We start from the raw sequence: 26747 nt of genomic DNA on the forward strand, positions 1-26747 counted from the left end.
TTCTTCTTAATAAACTGAACTTTTATTACAACGATATTGTAAACCTACTCAGTTTTGAATTTAATATTTCAACAACTGTGAGTTGATGATATGTAGGTCAAAGTCAGTTTTCTGAAAGAAACCTTTGTCAGGAGTCGGGGTGATACTCAGTGAACCATCTTGACACAGATGGTGCTGCAGAATATATGTATTCAAGACATCAAAGTAGGTGATCACTTCCTTGCTTTTCAGAAACACATCACATTGATTAGACAGTACAAAATCAAACACTTTTGTGTATCAAAATTTATTTATTTGGCATGACTCATCATTGAGTCATGGTTTTCATAAAGTCTTTATTTCTTTTTACACTACTTTAAAACTTGCCATTCTAGAACTAAATATATGATTGATCTGTACAAATGCAAAGGACACACAAGAAAATATTGCCCACTTCTCCTGGTAAAACAACAGACATAGGATCCAGCGTTCATTATCAAAGTTTGTTGGTTAAATAGGTCTGGCGCAATTCCTGTGGCAATTTCCAAATCATTTCTTTCAGTGATGTATTTACACATGTACTATAATAATGGAGTTTGGCATAGCTGTCATTGCAGAATCTATGTATGTTTTATGCAGCCATTTTCACAGCCTTCCTAGACTCACCAATTGTGGACATGACCCTGAATTTCAGATCATTAAATAATACGGTACTTTCAAAAAAGGCTAGAAGACTGCTGTACGCTTTACCAAACCTAGATTATAGAGTGGGGGACATGTACAGTGTTGACTTAATGGGTATCCACATTGAAAACTTAAAATAATTTCTTTTTCAGGTTAAGGTGGAGAACAAATGGTGTTGTCAGCATGTTGTTGTTGTAGCTGAGCTCAAAATAGAAGTATGATCCATCACTGTGTATTATTTTCACTGACAGTAATTATCTATCACTACTACACACACTGTATTACAATCTGCAGTGGATTCTGTACAGTAATGGCACCCTTTAACAGCAAAAATCCCTCTTCATAGAGAGATGTAATTTGTAGAAAGGTACAATTCTGTTAACCTTAAGTTTCAACTTTTAAAAAATCTGTCCTTACTGGAAAGTGTCCTGATTAGAGTGGTGTTCCTAAAGACAGATTTTTACTTTATACTCTGCTTCAATTGATGGTTAAAAAGTCATATATCCTCCCTGAATTATGTTTAGGCTATTCCAACTTAAACCAAACTTCAAATATACACTAATGACAGAAGTCTTGTGACTTTGATGGTACCATACACACCACACAGGTCAATGTCACAGCCTGTGTCATTTGAGGTTCACTGCATAATGCACTAAACCCATCTGAAACTTAATTCTCTCTTTCTTCTAATCCCTATTTGACTTTTTTCATGTCAGCTTTCTTGATTAGGTAGTGGCTTGTGCCAGTCTTCAGGTGGAGATGTACGCAGTTCCCAGACTGGAGGGCGTTTCCTCTTTTCCTCTTGTCTCTGTGACTCTCTTTCCATCATTCTCTCCTGTGATGAACATTTCAATCAAGGATTAATCAAATTTCATTAGAAAGGAGCTTCAACAGCGAAAGCTTTGAGCAACTTTCCATGCTGTGTTACTTCTTGCTTAATTGTGATGGTAACCTAAGCTACATAACAACATTTCCGAGGGTCTATTGGCCTGCTTGCAGCAGTTCCATAGCTCTCAACTTGACCTGGTGATCTTGGTTGGTCACCCAAAATTACGGGAGCAAGTTGATGGGCTGCAGAACTACAGCAATTAGCCTGCAAACACGTTTTCACTTAATTACTAACTATTGGGAACATACTCTACCACAAACTGACAAACTTACCAGTTCATTAGCTTAAAAATAGCCAAAGAGAAAGTTGAAGAAAATTAATTCTGGTTTGTTGAAATCCACTTATGAAATTCTTTGTGTTGCTATTTATAAAACAGCAAATACTGAAGAACCATATGCTAGGCATGTTTGGTGAATCAAAGCCCTCCTTTTCTTAAGTTCAAACCATAAAGTATTTAATCAAACGTTGTCTGAAAACAGGACTTGTAAGCTCACAAGTTAGGGCAATTCTAATAACAGATACACCAATAACTCATGTGTTTATTGCCATATGCAAACCTATTGGTGCTTTGTAAAATTTTTTACCTGAGCTTCTTCATCACCCGTCCTTTCCCATATTTTACAAATTTCATAATCCAGTTTCATTTGATCACATTCTGGTGATTTTCCGTACACATAGAAGGAATGGATCCAGTTCCCTATTGCTGCAAACATGCAAAGATAGGAAAATTTGGTAAGTACTACATACAAATGTGTGTGACTGTGATGTAAACTGTGCAAGTTGCTTGAGAAACTCACTTTTGTTCTTTGAGAGAGCCACCTACCATTTGGACAGGCAAATTCACCACAAGCCAGCATGTGTTCAGTAACAAAATACACCGACTGATTGATGTGAACACAGGGGAGAATAGCTGCAGTGATGTTGCTGTGACTTTTTCCTGGCGGCCCCGTTTCCCCCTCTACTAGCCCTGCGTATCGTGCTGTGTGTTCCCAGAGTTATGCGGCCTCCCACCACAGCCCTGCTAACTCTCATAGACAAATCTGGCGGACACAGTCCAAACTACCATTTCTAATTATTCGGCCGAAATCAGCTCAATTTCGCTCTATGCCTACCTGAATATCTCAATTGCTCGCAGACTGCAAAAAAATTTGCTCTTATGATGTCCCAAACCGTAAGTTTACCAGCGATTCACGGTGAAGGGTCCAGTGGCCAGTCATATCTTGCTAATGACTGGCCACTGGACCCTTGACCGCTTTACCGCTAAAACTAATGGTTTTGGGACATCATGAGAGAAATTTTTTTGCAGTCTGTAAACGATTGAGTTATTCAGGTATGCATAGAGCGGAAAAAGCTGATTTCAGCCACAAATAGTTAGAAAAGGTAGTTTTCGTGCGTGGTCCAAATCGGGACCGCGTCCGCCAGATTTGCCCATGAGAGTTAGCAGGGCTGGATAACGCCAGGAACACACAGCACGGTACGCAGGGCTACTCCTCTACATAAATATGTCATTGAGAATAGCAGGCTGGATCTGAGTTCTGCTGATCTGCTGATTAACAGGATAGATCATTACAGCAAGATACCAGTAGGATCTGATATTATTCTGTTGTGATAGCAATACTATAGCAAAAGCTGGAGATGATTTAATGTACTTTTCACTCACATTTACAATCTGTGAATCGCCTCTTGTATATTGAGCAAGGTAGAATTTTCTGTAAAACAATAACAATACCGTGGTAGTATAGATACAATGATCGTTAATAATCACTCTACTCTATGTATCTGAGTGACTTCTAGTTATATTCAGTTGGGATACAGTGGTCTAAAACCAGGGCTACTTGTAGTACTTTGTTTTACTTTAGGCCAAGGTTGTAACAGATATGGCTTATGCCTGCTTCAGCAGGTCTGAATAACAGTATTGTAGCCTGATGCACTACGCTTGCCTCCGGAGCGTTGAGTGTAAAGATGGTAGAAATACTGTAGACTAGCATTAGCAGCTTTCCTTTAATGTGATTCAAGACACTTTGCTGCATGCCACAATGCCGTAAGGGACTGGTCAGTTTCTTCGGCCGGGGATGGGGGGGGACAGGGGATTACTTTTTGCTGACATCAATAAGTGGCTGACCCCTATTCAAACTTTTGAAAACAGGGTGACCCCCCCCCCCTGCGCAGGGCAAAAGTAAAACAAAAGGTGGAATATAAATCCATAAATATATATATATATATATATATATATATAATATATATATATATATATATATATATATATATATATATATATATATATATATATATATATATATATATATATATACATATATATGAAATTATTGTTTTATCAGTTGTAAGATAGGAACTTAAAAGTGTCAATTCTTAAGTTTGAATACAGTATTTTGAATGAGCTGTGAATGTATTCCACACTTTTATGCATAACCAGATGTCAAGAGCTGTTGTGAGAAAAATGTGATGGTGAAATATTAGTGCATGTTGCTTTCTACTATTGAATTCTCATAGAGAAACAGAAAAGTATCAAGAACTTGTCATGCTTTTCATATGAACTGCAGATTTCATAATGATTAGTAAACTTTTCAAAACAGACTTTCAATTTACAGACATCACGATATTTTTGACATATATCTCTGATATATTAAAGTACCGCGACCAAAGGGTGCAACAAAAAGTATTAAACATCCAGATATCTCTGATATATATCTGATATATGAAAGTCATGTGGCTGAAGAGCATGCTGGAAAATATGTTTGATATTTTAAAGTAATGCACCCAAAGGGCGTGTTGAAATATTCTAAACATGCATTTTAGGCAAGCAAGTATGAGCCAGTGTCAAAAAATAAAAACACACTGGCTCCCTATTGGGCATTTAAAAAACATGGTGAGCCCTATAACCAAAGTCGATAACAGGGTGGACCCCACCCCCCCCACCCCCGCCGAAGAAACTGATCAGTCCCTAAACCGTGTACATGTCGCCATGCGCGCCACTGGCATGCACTACACGAAACTCAAGGCCGAACAACGGTACAATGCACATAAGTTCAACTTCAAGCGCTTGTATTACGCCGGTGTATGTAGTGTACCACGTCGAGTGCCTTTGATTTACGATATACCTTAGTGTGGACCGCGATAAATACTGTATCTAGTTAAAAGAAACAAACATCTGGCGTACCGTATGCTTTGCGTGTTTTTCACTGGAAGCTAGTCTGGTTCCCTGACCCATTTCCCGGTAGAGGGCGTGGGGAAATATAGGGTCAGGTACCGGGTAGCCATCTTGAACAGAATTTTGTTCAAGATGGCGGAGGTTAGTCACCTGACAGTCACCTGCTACAACAAATATGGCTGCTACCATGAAAACGCCGGTCAAATTTCGACTGGATCAGAATTATGTTCGAACACTGGTATCCGAACCAAAAACATTGGCACACGAGACGGGAAACATAAACTGAAAGGATTAATCCAGAAGTACGGGGAAATAGAGGTGATTGAAGGCTGGCTGTGATATCGCAGCAGTACTTGTTGCGTGTATCGAACGGTCATTGAGGTCATCGCCGACTGTGGCGTGACCCCGATGACCCGAGCACGTTCGATACACGACACAAGTACTGCTGCGATATCACAGCTAATTGAAAGCAAACTTTGTTGGAACTGTGAACGACGATTGATTTCGATGGATAGAATGGTGTCCGAATTTCGTGAAAAATGCCAGGCATCATGTCGACATTCTAAAAGTATTAAGAGGTGTGCTTACAGTGGCTAAATCATGGAGGTAGAAAGACTTTCTTTCTACCTCCACGGCTTTGTGGTACAAACAAGAAGTTGGTGTCAAGTGAGCCTGAAAGTGCGAAACCCAAGAAAGATGAGAAAAAGTTACAAGTGTTACTTTCATCCAATCACAGCTTGTTTTATTTTAGCCCAATAGCGTCCATGTTTACATTAGCCGGTACCTGACCCTATATTTCCCCACGCCCTCTACCGGGGAAATGGGTCAGGGAACCAGACTAACTGGAAGCCTCCATTTTGAATCTCGTGTTTTCTCGTCAAGGACTGACTTCCGGGTCGACGCGTCATCGTATTACATTTCCAAATCGTCCAGGAACTCGTAACTCGGACAAATACTGGCCAAAATTTGGCTGTACCATCAATTGACAGAAGTCTCAAAGGTACTTCTTGGTGAGTTTGTAACTTCCTCTATTCATTCTAGCGTTAAGAGTAAATGAATAGCCATAAATTTGAACAAGTTAGATTTTTTGAGTCAGTGTTTACGTGTACACTTTGCGAGACTCGGTCACTTTTAAAATGTACACTTTGGACTTTCGATTCTTCTTTTCTTTTTTTCTATGTAGTTTCAATATGTCCAACTTGTTATTGTTCACCAGTTAGTATTGACGCCAGTTTTGACATTATCATGTCAGTGTTCCGGAACATTTACTGTACACCGTGTTCAGTCATCTCATCAAATTTTGAGACCAGACGACACAAAACTCTTTCAAACGATGAACTGAATTAACAACTGCCACTATCTTCGAAAATTCCATCGCAGATGATGGAAGTCCTTTCATCCTATGTAAATGAAGTTAAAATAAAACTTTAATACATCGATTCTTGCTGTCAAAACTACAGCTTAATGGTCTGGGATGGTATGGAAATCTGTATGCTGAGGATGAGTTTTATAGTACCTTAAATAACACCCAGTAGAGAGGACTCTCTGTCCTGTCTTTGGTTGGTGAACTTGAAGCAGAAAGTAATTCCATGGGGAGTGAACTATAGCAGCAAGGGGAGGGGTCCACGAAAGATGGGGCTTTAGGAGCAATTACCAATAGTACTGAACAACGACATTTTTCAAAGCAAGAAAGCCCCCAAATTCTAGTCATCTATACTTGTTGAGCCAACACCTGTGTAGCTTTCGGGATCCAGCATTCAACCCAGTCCAAGCATAGGGGGTCCAATCTCCGATGATGACGATGATGATGATTAATATTTAAAAATGAAGATAAATAAACATATTTGGACTCAGTAAATTTGTTGTTATTGTTGTTGTTATTGTTGTTGTCGTTGTTGATACTATTTGCAGAAAAGAACAAAGTATGCGCTGCAAATTTCAACACAGCCTAACTATACATGTGCGTCGCAAATTCAATACAGCCTAACTATACATGTGCGTTGCAAATTCAATAGGCCTACAGCCTAACTATACATGTGCGTTGCTGCCTAACTATACATGTGCGTTGCAAATTCAATACAGCCTAACTATACATGTGCGTTGCTGCCTAACTATACATGTGCGTTGCAAATTCAATACAGCCTAACATTACCCAAGGGGTGTCACTTCATTGCCCACACACTTTTTTTCGATCGCCAAAAATGCACCTAGCATGCATCGAAATCGGTAAAATTCGACGTAGGGTCAAAGCACATTAGTCCTTCTCAATAATACTCCAACATTTTTACCTCTTACCGATGAAAAGTCGAGAAATCAGCAAGTTTTTCAGCGTATCTGGACGTCTCTTACATTTCAGATTTAAAAGGCGAGGCAGTGTATTGAGTCACGTGGGCGCTTTTCAAATCGAACCAATAGCAGAGCTCGCCAAAATGCACCCAGCAAGCATCGAGAGCGGTAAAATTCGATGTAGGGTCAGAGCCCGTACTGAACGAATGGGCCCAGCGTGAAAACCCGGCAGTAACGTAAGTTTCTCACGTCTTTGGAAGACTATGGGTGACACTGTCTGCGTGCGTCTGCATACGAGATTCTGGTAACAGTTCCAGTTCACCCGCAGCAAGAGATCGTTCTTTCCAAAGATGTGAGAAACTTACGTTGCCTCCGGGTTTTCACGCTGGTCCATTCAGCTCTGCTATTGGTTCGATTTGAAAAGCGCCCACGTGACTCAATACACTGCCTCGCCTTTTAAATCTGAAATGTAAGAGACGTCCAGATACGCTGAAAACTTGCTGATTTCTCGACTTTTCATCGGTAAGAGGTAAAAATGTTGGAGTATTATTGAGAAGGACTAATGTGCTTTGACCCTACGTCGAATTTTACCGATTTCGATGCATGCTAGGTGCATTTTTGGCGATCGAAAAAAAGTGTGTGGCAATGAAGTGACACCCCTTGGGTAATGTTAGGCTGTATTGAATTTGCAACGCACATGTATAGTTAGGCAGCAACGCACATGTATAGTTAGGCTGTATTGAATTTGCAACGCACATGTATAGTTAGGCAGCAACGCACATGTATAGTTAGGCTGTATTGAATTTGCAACGCACATGTATAGTTAGGCTGTATTGAATTTGCGACGCACATGTATAGTTAGGCTGTGTTGAAATTTGCAGCGCATACTTTGTTCTTTTCTGCAAATAGTATCAACAACGACAACAACAATAACAACAACAATAACAACAAATTTACTGAGTCCAAATATATGTTTATTTATCTTCATTTTTAAATATTTAATCATCATCATCGTCATCATCGGAGATTGGACCCCCTATGGTCCAAGTGATGACATTCTCAAAGTCACTTTTGTTCTCCAAAAATCTCATAAAATGCGTTAATATCACAGGCCCTCATTAGGTAATACATTAAGTATTAATATTGTAGAAAAACTTGGGAACAGCTGTTTCTTTGTTAACATGCCATACCATGTAATGACCGGTCAACACAACAAGTGAAAAAATAAGTCAAATTATACCACCATATTTTAATAATCATTCAAAATTAAAAATACTATGAAAACCTTTTTATGACAGTCACTCACATGTTTGTGACCTCCGTAAGCTTACTGCATGTTAAATGTCCTTGAAATTATAACTCTTCTCTTTGACATTTTCGTAAGAAATAAAAATGTTCATTGAGAAAACATTAAATAACTTCAAAGTAAATTGTATGTTTAATTTATATTAAACATGAAAACCCCTAAATATTTACACTGATACTTGTGATATATAAAAAGTGTTTATTTTAAGGTACATGTATTATGTGTCTCGAAATTGAAAGACTTTAAATATTGTTCAAACTTTCAAAAAGGGAACTTTAAACCACTCCTTTTCGAAATCAAGAATAAAAATCAGGACTCATTGTGCAACTTTCAGTACCAGAGAAACAAATTTCCCAATATTTTGGGACTCGTGAAATTCAAAATGGCTGCCTTTCCTGTATTATTAATTATAATTCATAATTCTATCGGGAAAAATGACATTTTCGATTTATAGTGAAAATTTTATTTTCTCCATGTGCTTCAAAATGAGCCCCAATAAGTAGTAGATTAGAGAAGGATTGTAAAAGTTTCAGAGTCAAAATATCTGTCCCTGAGGCGCATTCTACCTAAATGCCTGCCCCACTATATAAAAGTAAGCTTTGTATTTTATGACCCGCACCAAGTGTTTGGGTGTGGTTATAGAAATTGTGTCACCTGACTGACCAGAAACCATTCAACCAACATGTAGCATGGTCAAAGAGAGAAAAGCCAAGTTTCGTGTTCAACGCTATACTTATTTTGAATGGTTTGCCCTTCAAAAGGCTAAAACTTACGGTAATATGCATATCTTTAAATTGATAGTCTCAACCCTTGCCAAGATATTGCTAAAGAAAATACTGGTATGAATTATACCTTCTTACAATCTGTATGATAAGGTAAAATAAGAATTACCCTGGAACTTTAAGAGAACCCAATCATAAATTAACCAGTTCATACCCGTAATGAAAGAATTTCTGCTTCCCTGCTCAAGTAAAATTGTTGAAGATGTTCACGTATACATGCAGTTGAACTCCTTTTTTTCCATTCAAATTTTATTGTTTTCTTTACATTTTGTCAAAAAGCAAGCATTGTGGTAGTGACCAGTATATTTCTTTTTCTTGTCAAAATTATTGTTGTTAGGAGAGCACTACACTTATTTGAATCACTGCTTTTGCTACCAGTACATGTATTTCACATGGTACTTTGTATTTTCTGGATAGCTTTTGCCTGTCTCTAAGGAGATAAATAGTCACTCTACAGACGGTTGACTTTGCTGATATGTGCTTTGCATTCCTTGTTGTATACTTGGCAAATATAGACTGCCCAGTATTCATCTACACTGATGTGGACAAGAGTTTTTGAACCCCATTGTCAAAAAGTTGAAGCGCTTTTCAAGGAATAATAGTTTCAGAGGCTGTATGATAAGTATACCACCTTTTAACCCTTTCACCACCATAGTTTAGCCAAAACCCATTGTTGTCAATGATGATTGTGGACCCGTTTACTGGGAATTGGGTGTAAATAAGATAAAAATAGTTTTCAATACTATAATACTAGTTAATTCATAATACTGAATACTACTATTGTACCGTAATACTGGTTAGTTCATACCTCCTGACAGATAACCCAGGTGCACAGTAGATTCCAAGGTCTGGTAAGATATGCATTCAGAGAATGAGAATAGTATAGAAAGAGGATTTTTTCTCCAGAAACATAAACGATTATATATATAAAAGACCTTAGATACAATTACTTTTATTAGCCGTCACAATAATATGATATTAAATTATTGTGACACTTTGAACTCATTTCAAATTCTATTTTACTGCAGAAAGTTTTACGTTTAAAGATTCTAGATAAGTACTACCATAAACATAAACATAGCTGAAGGAGTCTTTTATAGAAGCCACAACTATTTGTACCTGTTGGTAGCAACAGGGTCAGAGTTATATTCTATCACAGACAGTAGAAGCAATCTTGCTTCTACTGTCTATGGTTCTATCCAGGTGAGAGAGTTTACCATGTAAGATGTGTCACGTACCCATTAAAAAGTCTCTTAATCATTTCAATCGTTACTGGACAAATCACAGGCAATTACAAGCGGTTGGCTCAAATACAACACTGTGTCTTGTCGTTGGTTGTTATGATAGAACAGCAGTCATTGTTATGATATGACAATGGGTTTTTATGACCTGCCCGTTACTTTGCTTTGTTGTTCACAGACCAGAGGGAATAAATGACGCACATTAGATCAGTATATATCTCTGGGAAAGAACTGAATAGCTGTCAGAGCTCTGAGCTTTTTTCAACAAAAAGTGAAATTATTTCAGTATTATTCACAAGGATAGGATTTTGCATGTCAGTGTTATAAACATGATGGAAGGAGAAACTGAAGGTGGAAGCAAAGTAATATCAGCAGTGTTCATAGCAATGCCATATTATTGACCTCATGAGTGGCTGCATTTGGTAATTTTTACCAATGAAATGTCAGCCTTGTACATAATTTCCTTGCTAATCAGCGTGACGAGTGCAATGAATGTGAATCCACCTTCTACAGATGATGTAACTGATCCTCAGACCGTTCTTGTATTGAATTTAAAAAGCAAATGACCATGGAAGGTTTCAGCGTGTCTACTACTGATAAAAAACTTGAAAAGGAAAATCACCCATGATGCATTTCTCTCTTCTCAGAACCAGACATTGAAATATGCAGACTGACTGTACTTTACTTATATCCTCATATGGGATCCAGCTTCTGCTCAAAGCTGGTTTACATTAAAACTAAATATAAAGAAAACAAATTTCTTTTAGCGTCTGGTGAAGTGCATGCCCTTTTAGGGTCACATAGTCATGCTAACCTCGATTAGGAAAAGTTTGCTCAGAACTTCTAAACGCTGCCCTTTGGCAACTAACCAACACTGACAGAATATCTGTCGGAGAAGTTCTGTAAGAAGAAAATACACAAATTAGTATGATGACCATGAAAGTATTGTCCTAATAGACATTTTTATAGCTCACTATTTTCAATGGTCACACATTAGAAATTAAGGTTCTGTCACAATATCTTCCCTACATGTCTTCCCTAAAAGCAAGGAGTCCATTGTATTTCTGAAGGGGATTTAGTTGAGTGAATAAACTAGCCACCATTTAGACAGCAACATAAGACATTTGCAGAAAGAACTGGCCATAGCAGTTATGTAACTACTGTAATACGGTAATACTTTTTTCTATATTGGTTACCTTCATCACAGGTTGACTCAAGTAAAATCTATGTTTTGTAGAAAAAACATCCATTTAGTTACCAACATATTCTGCTTGAATATGAATCTCTTTGTGATTAGACTTTTCCAAAATAAAGTGCTGCCTCTACTTTCAACTAGTGAACCTACATTTATAAAAGTTTTGATGGACTCATTATCAAAGTATACAATGCAAAGTTCACAATGTTCATGGATATTTGTCACTGCAGTGTGACAGAAAGTTGAAAATTATTGAATGTTCAACTTGTAGAGAGGATGTGACTCAGACACACTGAAGCAAAGTTGGTCATGCCTTTCTTCACTCTGGGTCAAAACACTTTGAATGAATTGCATGCTTTGTTTTACCGTTGTTGGATTTTCAAGTACAATTGACAGATTGTTGATTTAGCTGAAAAGACAGGGAAAGGTTTAAATTAGCTGCGCCTTAAATTAGTGAATAGATAGATTTAGCTTAATTTTCTAAAAACGGATACTAGTTACATGTAAAAAGAAGTGTTTGACAGGGCTTAGTAAGGTAAAGAGTACATAGAATTTCAATCAGTGTGGGTTACTCTGCATTTCATGTACAGATTGTAGGACTCACAGTGTATTTTTTATTTCCGTATGATTGCTATAAAGCACGGAAATTAACTGGAGTACTTAGATGAGTACAAAAATATTGCACTTGCAAACCTTAATTCATGAAAAAGTTACAAAGTTACAAAACCCCATGAAGGAACTGATAAGTTACATAAATAAAGTTATTAATTTATTTGTAATATAGTTTTGGTAAAGCCTGAGGTATCTGTGGATCAGGATTGTTTGGTTATTTTGTCTACCACATTGGTGAGCATTTTATCAGATTTGAAAATTGCCTATTTGGCGAGCCTTCTTTTTGCTGCAACTCTATATTCTTTTTTCACTGTTTTCTTTTTAGCTGATGGTATGGTAGGAGTGCCAATCTGCGTTCATGGCTGGGCCATGATGTGATGGACCCAGTGTACTCGTTGATCGAAGAAGAAATCACACAGGAGAGTGACAACACTTTACCGGAACAAGCCTTGCAGGACAGACTTAGACTCTTTGATGTACTTGTGCCTACGACACTGATATACAACGTTGGCACAGACGTCGGAGACAAAGCAGCAGCTCAGGAGATTCAGACACTGCATTGAATTCAAATATTCCGCATAGGAATCAGAAAATTCCACAAGCAGGGATTAAACTTGTGGAAAATTATAGCAGTTCCATTGGCAGTGATCATTTTAAGGAACCAAAGTCTGAGGAAACTTCAAGTGAAGCCGAGATAACTTCAAAGCACTTTGCTAGAAAAGTTCCTTCATCTCAACTTGAGAAAGTTGCTGAAAATTCAATCTCATTGATAAGAGAAGTTCAAAAGAGAACTCCCAACAAAACTGACATTTCAGGCTCTCTGACCTCCATTGACCCCAATAGTGTTGAGGTCAAAGGTCATATGTCAGAGGCCAGCAACCATACAGATAGTGATTCTGTGGTGAGTGGTAGTGGTGGTGAGGGTGGTTCTTTAGGTGTTTACCCAGGGTTTGCGGTTGGCAGAGGTCCTGATTCCCCTTCAGCTCACAGTCACACCAGCAGTACCAGCAGGAGTTCAACTTTTGGGTTTGTAAACTAAACCAGCCAGACAGCCAGCCAGTGCACTTTGACACCAGCTATTTCCCCCAGCGAGACCTTCATCACTTGGCGGAAGAGGTTAGAAGGAGATTGTCAGTAGAGAATGTGCGGCGAAGCTCTGTTGGTTCGGTAGGTAGTGGTGACGGTGTTTCTTTGGATAGTGCTAGAAACGGTGAGAGAAATCCACAGGGTAGGAGGGACAGTCGTGACAGCGCAGTTTTCCAACCCATTGCACTTCCAATCACAGAGGAGGGCGTCAGCAATATCACTTTAGACGGTGAACCGGTGGAACAGGTGATACCAAGGGACCACAGGCAACAAGCATCTAGGTCAACAGGAGAACCTAAAAAGCAAAGTGTAGAGGAACTCACGCAAGAACTCAGTGACTTGGAGAAGGAGATCAAACGTCTGGTTGTAGACTTGTCAGTCACTGAAACTGCATCTAGGGAAACAGAAATCAACCTTGAAATAGGTGGGATTGAAACAGGTGACAGGGAAAGTAACAATACCGCAAACAACATGGAAGCTGTTGTAGAATCACCAGGACAACACAACATCAGTAGTAAACTTAATGGTAAGATACTATTTATTTATATATTTATTTATTTACTTATGTATTTAGTTATTTATTTTATTGACTAAAATTATTTATTATTTTTCACCCCAGACCCCCTTGCATTCCTCTCAGCTGTGAAACCTCACTTACCCGTGATCTTCCCTATGATTAGAAAGTTTTTTTCAGGAAGTATTTTTCAACATGTTATATCCCACAACAGTCTTGAAAACAAAAAATGATGTAGTGTAGGGAGACAAGTATTTGTCTTCTACAGAAAAGGCAATCAAAATTTTTAGAGATATATTTTTCAATGTTTTTACATAAAGCAAGGCACAGGACAATGTGTGCTAAATTCTGTGACCATCCCCAAACCTATATTTATCAATATTACAGAAGAAGGGTAAATAAAGACTGGGAATATTTCTAGTTGACTTACTGACTCTGAAGACTGGAAATAAAATGATAACATGAGTTTGTATAGAATTTATCACTTTTCAGGATTGCAGTGCTATAAAAACATTGAGTTCATTCAAAATATGGCAAATTTCAGTTCACAAAAATCCAGAGGCTACTACTAAGGATGATAACGGTCAATGAGATCATGAATTTTGAAATGACCTTGATCTATTCTGTGGAATATCCATTAATTTCAATATGTGAAGTGAATGGCCAAGCTCATCAATGCCAGATCGATTGATAGTGCAGACACAGATGTACCCATTGATGCTATTTTAGAAATACGTGTATCGTCTATTGATTGATGACAACATTGCTAGGTGGGCCTTTCAGCTGGAGATTTGGCCAGCAGCTTGGTAAATATTTAACCTGTGGTCAGGCACCTGTTCTGTGAAAGCACTCAGATTTGAGTGTCAGCAGAGATCATCTGATCAGTATTTCCATGTTTTAATATGTTATATGCTGTGTTAAGGTAAGGTAATGATGCAATAGCAACAGGGATTACTATTGGTGTGAAACTTGCACATAAATTTAGATGCCAGCACTGGTAGTGGACTCACCATAGTACTGTAGTAGACGAATATTAATTGTATTCAGTCATATGTGTGTGCGTGTCTGCACAAAAACAGAGTTTCTCTTTCCAGACTGCTTCAAGCACAGCTTGATGTTGTTGTTGATTCGGGAATGATGTCCAAATTGGTGTAAATTATTTTAGGAGATACTGGTGCTGTTGGTCCTTTCATTTTACCAATACCCAGGATAAAAATAACAAATTTTTCAAAGAAGATTATAATTTGTGTATGTACCAGTACCATTGCATGCACATCTCCTTTGTTGACCCAATTTCTAAGGCTCTGAGGCAATATTGTCGAATATAGTTTTGATGATATGCGGGTGTGACGGTGTCTATATCTGGGAAACATGATTTGTTATGGTTTGTGTCAAAGAGTATACATGACCTTTCTTTGTACTGATGAGAGTTTCCAGTCTGAGTACTGCAAGATGGCTGTGGGTTATCTATGGAAGGGCTGTGTAAACAGAACTGTCCTGTATAAGGTTGGGAGTATACATTACAGGAACAGGTCTACAAACCTCAGCTGAACCAGAGATGAAGAATTTAAATTGAGCTGTGGATCATTAATTTAATTCTTCCCCATAAATTGACCATATTTTCTTCACTGTGGTAATTAAATTTTTATGGAACATCCACCGCAGACATTGTTTTTATTGTGAATTTGCATTTGATTGAATGTTTTTATCAGAGGTCAAAGAACTAAGGTAACAATCAATAGTGATTACATAAAAGAGTTCAGAGATAGTGCATTTTGCAGGACCAGAATGGAGGCATTGGAGTCTACTGAAAACCAAGGCATTGTGTCTTACATATCTTGTGTGTTCATGTTGCTGAGATTTTGAAATGAAAATACCCTTTTCATGGGATTTTGCTGAAGTCTTTGTCATTTGTCCTGTACCTTGGAGAGCTTTGAGTTGTCTAAATCTAGCACTGTACAGAAAGAAGATCTCTTTTTGTTCGTCAACTTCGACTGCCTGTATAGAACATGATAGGAGATATCTCATGGATCAAAGGTCTTGCTTGTGATTGAAAGGAACATTGGTGGATAAAATTAGCCAAAAGCATAGCTTTTTGACCTTCTTTTCCAGTGTTCTTATTTTTTTCTTTCATTTATTTTCTAGGTACTGAAGGTGACATACACAGCGACAGTGGTGGCCCTGAATCGCTTGATGTGTACAAGAATGCAAATGTAGACATTTCAAAACTGGTACACTCTGTCATTGCAGGTAAAGTATCCCGTGTTTTGGGAATGGAATTCAATTCATTATGCAGCACACAAATGTAATTCAAATACTCCCCTGTGAATTATGATATGTTTATTTACACACATACTAGTAAATGTATTTGGTCATTTTGTATGCATATATAACACATTCTGTACTCTTATTGCCTGGTGAAAATAACATTTTAAACTCCAACTTTCTGTGTCCTTGTTCTCATATTGATGTATATTGTACATTGTTAAAGTTTATGTTCAGTATTAATTGAAAGCACACAGTAGAGAATCTTTGCCTCACTGGAGCTTTGTAAAGACAATTTATTACATTCTATGTGAGCAAGATAATCTGTGACGAATAGCACTTCTTTGTGTAAAATATTTGTTACAGACTGTGATATTGCATGGTTTGTGAATGTTGCTATCACTGGAATGATGATTCACAATTCTTACTTGCAAGCTGAACAAAGAAAACGGCTAGTGTTTATTCAGACTGCAAACCAATGCACAGTGCATCCAGCAAATTGCACAAAGCCTGTGCAGTCTCTTTGCTAAGGGTAGGACTGATTGCCACCACCCCAGCCCAAAATACGGCAATTTTGAAGATATAGCTCACATAGGAAAGAATAGAAACTGTATAGAATAAGTCCTTTAGTCTACCTAAATACACAACAACATATAGGACAGTCTAGAAACATGTATTTGACAGTGAGAATGATCAGTTGTTTATCTCATTGAAATAGTCAAATTTATCAGGACATCAAAATATTTAACTTTACCAGTACACCAACTCTATCTCAGCAATGAACAAAAGTGCAGTCACCCCACCAATATTATTTCCCAATACTGGTATATGATATCTTTTTTTGTGTTTTTCTAAAAATCAACATGGAAATTTTCCTTTGAAAATATTTCACATTTTTCAACATTTTACTCAATCAGTGCCCCACATTAAACTTAACATCAGTAGTTACAGTAATTTTGTCATGTGTACTGAAAAATTCATTTCAAATAAAGGTATCTCATACTCTTATTTTAGTGACAAAAAATGCTGTGAATTAATTCAATGGAAACACATTAGTTTTTGTGTATCAGCCAAGGCATAATTTTACCGAATAAGTTCTACATGTACATCACATTGCTATGTTGAGTAGTTTCAGTGTTCAATATTTAATTCTTGGAATGTGACAGACTGTCATATGGTCTTTGACACCAACTGAACTCTGCATGAAAAGCTATTCATAAAGCACTAGCAAGATGAATACATTAACATCAAAAGGTAATGATTGGTGGAACAGAAGTATGCCACAAATATTCCTTTCAAAAACAATGTTTAAATTCACACATCAGTAATATTTCCCACCCAGCAGCGTCCAATCCCTCAGTAAAAATTTTAACATTGTGAATTTTACCACAGTTACTTGAATTAAGACTGAAATAGAAATGTGCCTTTCTGTCGCCTATGTGTACAATGTGTACGTGGCTGGCAGTTGTACAGGATTAGTATGACAAGAAGATAATCCATCAACAGATGATGACACTTGGATTGGACGATATGAAAATCATGCTTTTCCATATTATGTCTTTTCTAAATTTAGCTCACACCATCTTTCTAATATAAATGCGACAACTGAGTGAATGGAATCATCCTGGCTCATGAAAGATTGGCCTCTCTGAAATATTGCGGTGTCCCAATCAAAGATTTATAAGTGCAATTTACTCTTTATGCATGTCAAATGTTTAGCTGACATAGAAAGAAAAAAGAGCTGATATATTTAAACTTCATTCCAATGTAACCTTCCAGTTTAAATGTTGGTTTCCAACATCTACATGTACTAATAACAAAGTAAAATTTCAATGTTTATATTGTTATGTGATTTTTTAGTTTTTACCTTCTCGTGTCTATTTATAGACAGAGAAGGTATTAGAGTTGAAAACCAGTATGCTGCTGTCAAGACTTCCGTCTGTCAAGACTTCCGTCTGTCAAGATCCGTTGACGTCATGCCATTGTGATGGGTCATATCATAAACTGGTGGGGGTGTTCATGGCTCAGGTTGAGGTGTGGGAGAACTATTTTGAGCTGTGACAAAAATCAAAAGGGACTTAGCGGCATAGCCACAGTGTTAAGCCTTTCTCCAAGGTTTCTTAGTTGACTACAATCTATTACAGACTACTGAGCTGACGTTAGGGGTACTCACTTTGTGTTTGCTCACTCTGTGAGCGCTAGTGTTTGGTACTGAGTTGCTTGGATATCCCCTCATGGCCTCACGTGATATGGGCCTGTTGCATAATCTGCAGAGATGATCATATGCCTCCGAGTCTGAAAACGGTCATTGTGTAAGCCTGTCGGCATTTTCCTTGCATTTTTTCTCATTTAATTTTGCAAAACATCGGCGAGTACCTCAATATTTCAAGATAACCCTTTCTTCCCAATCATTTCCTGGAGTTTCAGAGTCATATGAACGAAAATGAGTGAAAGTTTTAGACAGGAAAATCGGACGTCGGCCATGTTCAATGTTTACAGTACTATCACGTCGAGGAATTAACCAACAAACACTGTTCATGATGCCCGCCCTCTAGAGGCAGATCTTCCTATATGAAGTACCACATTTGATGCTTGTGGAAAGCTTGACCACACAATGGAGCATTTAAACTTTTAGAAAATGACAAACTGAATAAGAAGGTATTCAGAAAATGTCAAATACTGAGGAAAAATGCGCAAATATTCAAAATAAACAGGTTAACTGACTGGTCAGCTATAAAAAACAATGAAAATGTTATGATCAAAAGTTTTTGAGATACGCACATTTTAACAAATTTATACAGAAATTATTAACATTAAAAATATAAGACCAAACTATTTTTTCAGGGATGGGACAGGTTGGAAATGAGGGGTGAGAGACAAAGGCACTCCTATTGCTGCATGTGGATGCAGCCACACCATTTCATTTACAGCATACTTATTCACTGTGTTGTGTTCAAGTTCCATATTGTACTGACTGTCATACAAGGATAACATAAGCAAATCAAATCAAATTAGAAAAGGATCAATGCTGTTGTGTGGATTTTGCTGAACATGGCTGATTTTAATATTTCGCCCTATATATTTGGTATCCAGCAAAGGCATATTTTGATGTAAAGTCAAAAATAACACTATATTGCTGACAATATATGTTACCGTTTCTGCATGAACTTTTCTTTTTTAAATTATAGTATATTAGTACTTCAAACAGATTAACAGTTATCGTGATGTCAACCCATAATTTTACATCACAAAGACTGTAATTCTGCCAATGTTTTTTGTTTTTCAGTCATTTTATAAATTTTGCACTACACAAGATGATTGAACAAATTGCAATGTTTGAATTTGTAAACTCAAAGAATAAAAATCCTTTGGTCACAGATTAAATTATTTTTTGAACACTTTTAGCATATATTCTTTACACGGTCATGTATTTCAAGGAAAATATGCCTATTAAAAACAGTAATTTCTTCACTTTCAATTTGTTTTCAATACTATGACAATTATCAGCCATGAGGTTATACAAACACAAGACCAGATAAGCGTTTTTCATCATTTCCACAGGACTCTTTGGAAAATCCATTAAAAACAGTTAAAAGTGACTTAAAATGATCACTTGGTATACATTTAATTTACAGATGCCAGGTTGTGTATTTCACATGCACTCAGGTCAGTAAGGAAGGAAGTGCGTCATTACTATTTTGGACTGTTAATTCTTATTTCTGAATAATTAACTTTTTTTCCACATTGAACTATCTTTAGGCAGTTTATACTGTAGCTTAGAATTTTTTTGAATTATGTATTTGATCATCTTTTGGGTTCTTTGGGTCCATATCCCACCTCATGCCCCTACATCATCACCTATTTACCAACACCTCCATGCCAACAACCAACTACCTGACCTGGCCACACATTAGAGAAGGTACAGCGTCATTGACGGTATTTTTAATCAAACATAACTCAGAATGTAATTTTCATTGTTAATGAATACACATAAATATGTATTCACATGAGGCATTTATATCACCTAAGTGTTCCAAGTGCAGATATTCAGTGAAGGTAGTTTATTCCCAATCCACAGTCTATGTAGGACTTGAAAGCTCCTTAAATTTTAGTACTTTTTTAACAGTTATGCCTCAAAATTGGTTTCCATCCACCTCAGGACTGTTGTCTTACTGATTTATATGAAATACAAGTTTGCCACAACACAATAACCAGATTGACACATATCTAATTTTTTTCCATTTCTTGTAAATGATGGTAAAACTGTCATCAGTCCGTTTAACCACAGACCCTCTATGGCATTTTGAAAGAACTAAACTTGCAAGGTAAACCTCAGTGAGATTCAAATTCCAAGCACAAAAACTAAACTCAGAAGAAAATGAGAGAACTGGAAAGATTGTTGTAGTAATGTCACTGTTCACTGATTTCCAAAGCAAATCACTGTTTCAGGACAACAAAAACTTGCAAGCTTGAAAAAAGGATTCATATTATAAGATCATGTCATAACCGTTTGCTAGGGTATAAATAGTAAATGCTTGAGAAAATGGAGAAATATATGTATGCAGCGGATTGGTTGGGTGCCCTATTCCCATTAGTCCTATCCAGAATGTGTAATTTATATCAGTATAATTCTTTCTAATTATCTCTTTTCTCGCAAATTTTGATAGGAAAATGTTTGAGGACCTTAGGAAACTTTGCTGAAAAATGTGCATGCAGCCTCCGAATGAATTTTGTGGGATGCCCCTATCCGCAACATGTAATCTATGTGAGGAAAATTCTTTCTAATTTTTCTCTTTTCTCATATATTTGTCATCTGAAAGGTTAACTCTGACTACATGTCACTACAATTTCCATCAACCTGACTAACAGCTGTCATTTTCTCTGTTCTATAAATACTCCCCAATTCTTCTATATGACGCTTACATTTAAGACAACATGAGATCTGGCGATAGTAGTCAGAGAGAAGAGCGCCCTCTATCAGCAGGGGCGACCAATGACACTCTGCAAGCCCTAGCTCGTACATCAGGATCATTAGCATTGCAACAGTCTTCCATAGGTAACAAAGCCACACTTTTCAATTAATTTCCGTCACATTGTCTCTCCTGTCTCTTCCAAACTGCTCTGTACAGTCATTAACATCATTGGATGTTTCGGATAGAAATTTGGCATGTGTGATCTTTAGTAGTTTAGTGCACGTGTGCATGCATTCATTGTAGGGTAGAACAGCCACACTGACATTCTTGTCAACATCAAGCACATTTTGTAGCCAACACACCTTATCATTCAGTCAAATGGACTTCATTCTGTCAAAAGGAACATCTGTGTGACGTTCAAGGAGTGCATTGGCCAAGTGGTGATAAATACAGTAGAAGGGTGTACACCATTGATGAATCAATACCGCAGATCTGGTATCACCACACAAATACCTTTTAAAGGCCAAAAAAAAAGATAGCAATGCTAAGTTTTCCATCCATCTACACAACTATCAGCTTTTATTTTGTTTTGTAGTGGTGCTCTTTCATAACAGTGAACTACTTCACACACATAAAATGAATAGTTTCAATTTCCTTGTGAAGTGCATTCTCTCTGTCATAAATTTGGCTTGACTCTTTGCTCACATGTTGTCTGATCACCATGATTTCATCAGAGCTTGATACTAGCCAGCCAGGTGGATAATTCTTGCCTAATAGGATGAGGTGCATGGAAAATGTTATGGATACATGTTATAGATATGATTAAAAAAAAATAGCATGTTATGTACCATAGTAATGGTTCCATTCCGGAAGAAAAAAGGACGCACTGTGTTCTACAGACTCAGTATGTCCAGAATATCTTGGATGGTGGTACAAACAAACCCATGTGTGCAAAAGCATATGGAAATACATGGATTTGCTTGTACCGTGGTCCATTTGAATTCCGGGTTTAACCTATTAGGCGTGCATGCTTTGTAAAATTAAACTGCTTGTACATTGAATACTGTGTGTTATAGCAGCTCTATTGCTGGGTTGCCTGGAAGGGGAGTAGCATTGCAAAATAATCTATCATTTACAGGTGCAGTACAACAGAGCTCCTCAAAACATGGTACAGCTCCTTGCCCAATCAATATTTCCATCAGAGATGAACTTCCAAATGTGTTGTAATATCCTATCATGAATACGGAGCAACTTTGCAAAGTAATCCTCGAGTGATGATACAAACTTTCTGTCATTGTTTAATTTAGGCACAGTTATGAACATTTCTTATTTATTTTCAATTCTTTAATCAGGTGTTATGCTTGTTAAAATGTTTGAGGGAACAACAAGGTGATGGCATATCACAGCTTTGCCATATTTGTTCTACTTTTCGGAAATTTAAGAAATATCCAACACAAAAGTGTTGCATAAAATCCTACATGTTTTCCGTTCGACTGAAAACTGCTCCATTCCAGACTACCATGGAATGTCTTTTTCAAGATGATAGAACGTACATGACCAAAATCAAACCGATGTCAAAAAAAATCTAATTAGATTTCTGTGGGACTTCATCCTGTAGGATTCCTGTGTGATATTTTTGTGAGGGATCTAAAGGAAGACCAGGGTCACTACAATCTACATTTCTTTGCAAACAAGTTAAATTTAATGTTAAAAACAAATCGAGTGAAAATGAAAACTGAAAATTTTGAGATAGTTGATACTAAAAAGGGAACACAGAATTTTTCGAAAAAAAGTACAAACTACAGCTGTTATCCTTGGACAAGATTTTCAAAACTAAGTGAAAATGTTTGTTAAAATTCATATCACTACATTTCTTCTGGTGTCAGAGAAATTACCGTCAGCTTGTGGCTTGCCAGTGTAGGCTTGCCGGCATAGAGTCTGTCAATCCTATGCAGATTACAGTGCATGTCTTTGTAGCACATCGCTTGGCACAGTAACAAGACATCACTCTGCCCAAAGGCTATATTGTTGCCAGTCTGTCAATAGCCCGTGGTGTAGAAAACATAACCTTTGCAAATGAAAATCATGCCTGTTTTTTATGGAATTCATATAGTTTTGCATGGATAAATATGAGTAATAAGAATAATAAGAGAAGCCATTACCTAGATTAATTTCACGATTTCTAAATTAATTTTACAATATTTATGGTAATTTATTAGATGTGATATATGAGATATTTGAAATATGGATTGGCATGGCGTTTTTGAAGTTTTGTTGTCATATAGCCCATAGCATTAATGATTAATGAGATTTTCATTTAAATATTGCTGAATAAGAAAATATGCCAATGTCGATGGTGCAGAAAATGTTGAATTGAAATCAGCAGCTTTTGTTCACCAAGAATACCATGCAGAATTTATAATAGTTGGTTGAAATATCAGACTAGGTAATATGAGCGATGGTCATTGGCACCTTTTTGATGCACAGTTGCTGTGAAAAATTTGCTAGTTAAGGTAGAATGTGCCTCGGGGACAGATGTTCAAGACTTTCAAATTTTTATACTTTTTCAGTCTACCACTTGTTTGGGCTCATTTTGAAGCTCGTGAAGTAACTAAAGGTTTCACTGGCTTTTGTGAAAATCAAAAACTGTATTTCTTCTCAGTGAGTTAACACAGGGATTGTGGCCATTTTGAATTTCAAGTATCGGTAAATATTAGGTAATTTACCCCTCCAGTACCAAATTTTGCACAGTGAGCCCCCATTTCTATTCCCAATTTCAAAAGTTAATGATTTAAAATTTCCTTTGAGAAAGTTAGAGCAAAAGTTTAAAGTCTTTCAATTTCGAGGTGCATACTACCTTAAACAACAGGTTTGAGGTTGTGTTCAAAGTTTTGAAGATACTAGAAAACAATCAGTGACAGCCTATTTACAACTCTAATTGTCTTGTTGTGTATGTTCTTCAGGTAACCCCAACATCAAACCAGCCACTGCTGAACAGATTGCCGTGGTCATCGCCAATGCAGAGAGAGAGTACAGGGAGAAAAAACAACAACAACAACAGACACTGCAAGGAAAGGAACCACAACAGCAGCAGCTGATAGGAGACACACAGACAGTGGCTGAAGCCGATAGCAGGACAAGCAATAATGAGGTACCATTTTGAGAAAAAACTGGCTCCTGTATGAAATACAGTACCTTTTATTAAATGTATTCTCAAGCCAGCTATGAGAAAATTTGTATTCCGCAGAAAACCTCATTTTGTGAAAGACTCACCAGTCATCCTAGTGCACCATAGTGAAGACCAGTGATAGTGTAGCCATCAACAAATGATTAGATGAAAATGTTCCATACTGTGAAATTGTTGTAGACTCCCTATACAGCTGTATAACAAACATTCTGAGAAACTGTCCCACCGTTGGTACCAAAAGTGATAGCAATCTCGATGCTGCATGAAAGATTGTTACATACACTTGCTACAAGCAACAAAAAGTTAAAATGGAAAGAAAGCAGAATTGCACACATTGCTTCACAATACCATCTTTCAATATTATTATCTTTGCATGTAAGCCTCATTTACCTGACTCGCTGTGCTTTCAAGACATGCAGTTGTAGTAACATGCCAATTTCCAGTCCATACCATTAATAGTTACCATTATTCATACAACCGTTCTGTTCACAGTTGGTCGGTAGTGTCCATGAGCCGCCAACCAAATTACCTGCACCGGAATCATTCAGACCTTTACAGATGCAAGTCGACGTCTCTCCTGGGAAAGAGGAATTATCAACAAATGCAGCCAGCAACAAGATGATGCAGACACCATCAAAATCACAGCTTGAAGCAAGTAACCAGAACAATCCGACCAAGGAGGAAGGGCAAGCAAGTGGACGGACGACGCCAAAAGCAGCCCCTGCCACCATGAAACCGACACCAACAACGTTAATTGGTCAGAACACCGGGCTTGCTGTCATGTCCGCCATGGGATCAAGGTTTCAACAACATGAGGAGAGTAGTGGTGCTCTCTACCGCAGTCCTGTCGAATCCATCATTGCGACAAAGAGCGTCAAAGACAGTATAATCAGTGGAGGTAAAGATTCTACTGAAAAGTCTTCCAAGAAGTCGAAAAAGTCTCACAAGAAACGCCTCAAATCCACGGAGATCACCAATCTTAATCAGGCTTTAGAAACTATGTCCAATACCAGCGATGCTGGCAGCCAGGTAGGGTCAACTGCGCCCTCTAGAGATAGCAGTATTGCAGGCAGTGCCCCTCACTCACCCAAGTCAGACAGCAAATCTCGGTCAGGGTCATTCTTCAGTTCGATTTTCTCATGGCGAGGGAACAAAGAAGAGGGGCAGTATCCAATGAGTCTTCCACAAAATGAAGCAGACAGACTATCAGCCGGAGACAGTGAGAGTAGTGAGAGACACCCAGTAGTGTCAGTAACGGATGGCAACCCAGAAGTACCACACAATGAAAGCCACAGTGATTCAGGAATCGATCTGAACCAAGCCAACACTCCAGACCACTCTGAAACCAGCTCTCACCCAGGTGATGGTGCTATGTCAACTCCAAGGTCACAGCAGCGATCTGGCTTCAGACACGGTCTTGGACCTGGACACGTCATCCCTGGACAGCGACTTTTTCCGAGTGTACAGAACACTAAACCTGGCAAGAGTGCCCATCCACTTCACACTGGAAGTGGATTTGAAAATCACAGTCAAGACACGTACACCCTGATGCGAGAGAAGGCCATGCTGGAGGGACAACTAGAAACTCTGACATCCGAGGCAGAAGGAGCCATCAAGGAGAGAGCCGAGCTCCAGAGTCAAGTCGCAGCTCTCAAAGTACAGCTTCGAAATCAAAGCTCGTCAGCCGAAAATGCAGCCCATGAGAGATCAGCCCTTGCTGTAGACTTAGAAACTCTGAAACAGAACAGAGCTCAGCTTCAGCAGAAGGTATTGGAACTTCAGAGCAACCTGGAAAATAAGGACAGCAGCATCAGAAAACTGACAGCAGAGATCAAGTCAGCACAGGAGGCCAATGAGAAGCTTTTCCAGAAATTAGAACAGCTACGGATCAATATCACAACCAAAGAGACGTCCGTTTCCATGCTGAAAGAAAAGATTGCCACACTACAGCATGAGCTTGCGGCAGCTCAACAAGAGTCGTCGCAGTCGGCTGGTGAAATTGCCTCACTGGAAACTGACATGCAGGCGCTGGTGAACACCAAGGAGTGGTTCCAAGATCAGCTGCAGCAGGCCCAGGAAGCCAAGGGAAAGCTACAGCAGGACCTGGCCAAGGCACGCACCAATGCAGTAACACAGGGAACAAAGATCGAGAACCTGAAAACCGAGAATGCGCGAATCAGGCAGCAACTCACTGAGACACAACAGAGGGCGCTGCAGGAAAAGGAAATGTTGGCCAGGCACCTAGAGGCCATTGAGACGGATATGTTGAACCGAGAAGCGGCCTTTGAGCAAATGCAACGAGAGAGACAGGCAGCAGAAGAAGCTGTCAGTTTGAAGATGATGAAAGTGGAGGAAGACAAAAACCAACTAACAAACCTGATTACGACATCAGTCCAATTGGAACAGCAACTGGAGAAAACAAACAGAGCATTGTATGTGAAAGAAGCAGCGCTAGCTGTGTTGGAAGAAGAAAAGAAAGAACTTGTCAAGCGATTGACACTAGCACAGGTAAGGAACAACTGTTTTGATTTTATGTTGCAAAACAATCCTATCAAACTTTCCGTAGAATGTTAGTTCCTCAATATGTCAACAGTCGATTCCACATCTTTAGTGTTGAGACCATGATTCAACTTTTTTTG

The 26747-nt window shown here is 38.1% G+C and overlaps 2 protein-coding genes across 2 annotated transcripts in view; one reads left to right on the forward strand and one right to left on the reverse strand.

Moving 5' to 3' along the window:
• Positions 1-267: 267 nt before the first annotated feature.
• On the reverse strand, positions 268-5069 carry LOC139144906 (synaptic plasticity regulator PANTS-like). The gene is made up of 4 exons (XM_070715733.1): positions 4731-5069; positions 3213-3261; positions 2137-2255; positions 268-1498 (listed from the first exon to the last, which is right to left on the reverse strand). The coding sequence occupies exons 1-4, from the start codon at positions 4908-4910 to the stop codon at positions 1376-1378; spliced, it is 471 nt and encodes a 156-aa protein (XP_070571834.1). The 5' UTR covers positions 4911-5069; the 3' UTR covers positions 268-1375.
• Positions 5070-5596: 527 nt separating this feature from the next.
• LOC139146027 (golgin subfamily A member 3-like) overlaps positions 5597-26747 on the forward strand; it is a 44511-nt gene continuing 23360 nt past the window's right edge. Inside the window, exons 1-6 of the mRNA XM_070717475.1 lie at positions 5597-5731; positions 12469-13755; positions 15889-15993; positions 20939-21064; positions 23885-24072; positions 24601-26616. Coding sequence (XP_070573576.1) covers positions 13701-13755; positions 15889-15993; positions 20939-21064; positions 23885-24072; positions 24601-26616 — 2490 coding nt within the window. The 5' untranslated portion in view covers positions 5597-5731; positions 12469-13700. The remainder of the gene's footprint in view (positions 5732-12468; positions 13756-15888; positions 15994-20938; positions 21065-23884; positions 24073-24600; positions 26617-26747) is intronic.

Source organism: Ptychodera flava, chromosome 12, assembly GCF_041260155.1.
Source record: "Ptychodera flava strain L36383 chromosome 12, AS_Pfla_20210202, whole genome shotgun sequence".
In the NCBI taxonomy this organism is placed as follows: domain Eukaryota; kingdom Metazoa; phylum Hemichordata; class Enteropneusta; family Ptychoderidae; genus Ptychodera; species Ptychodera flava.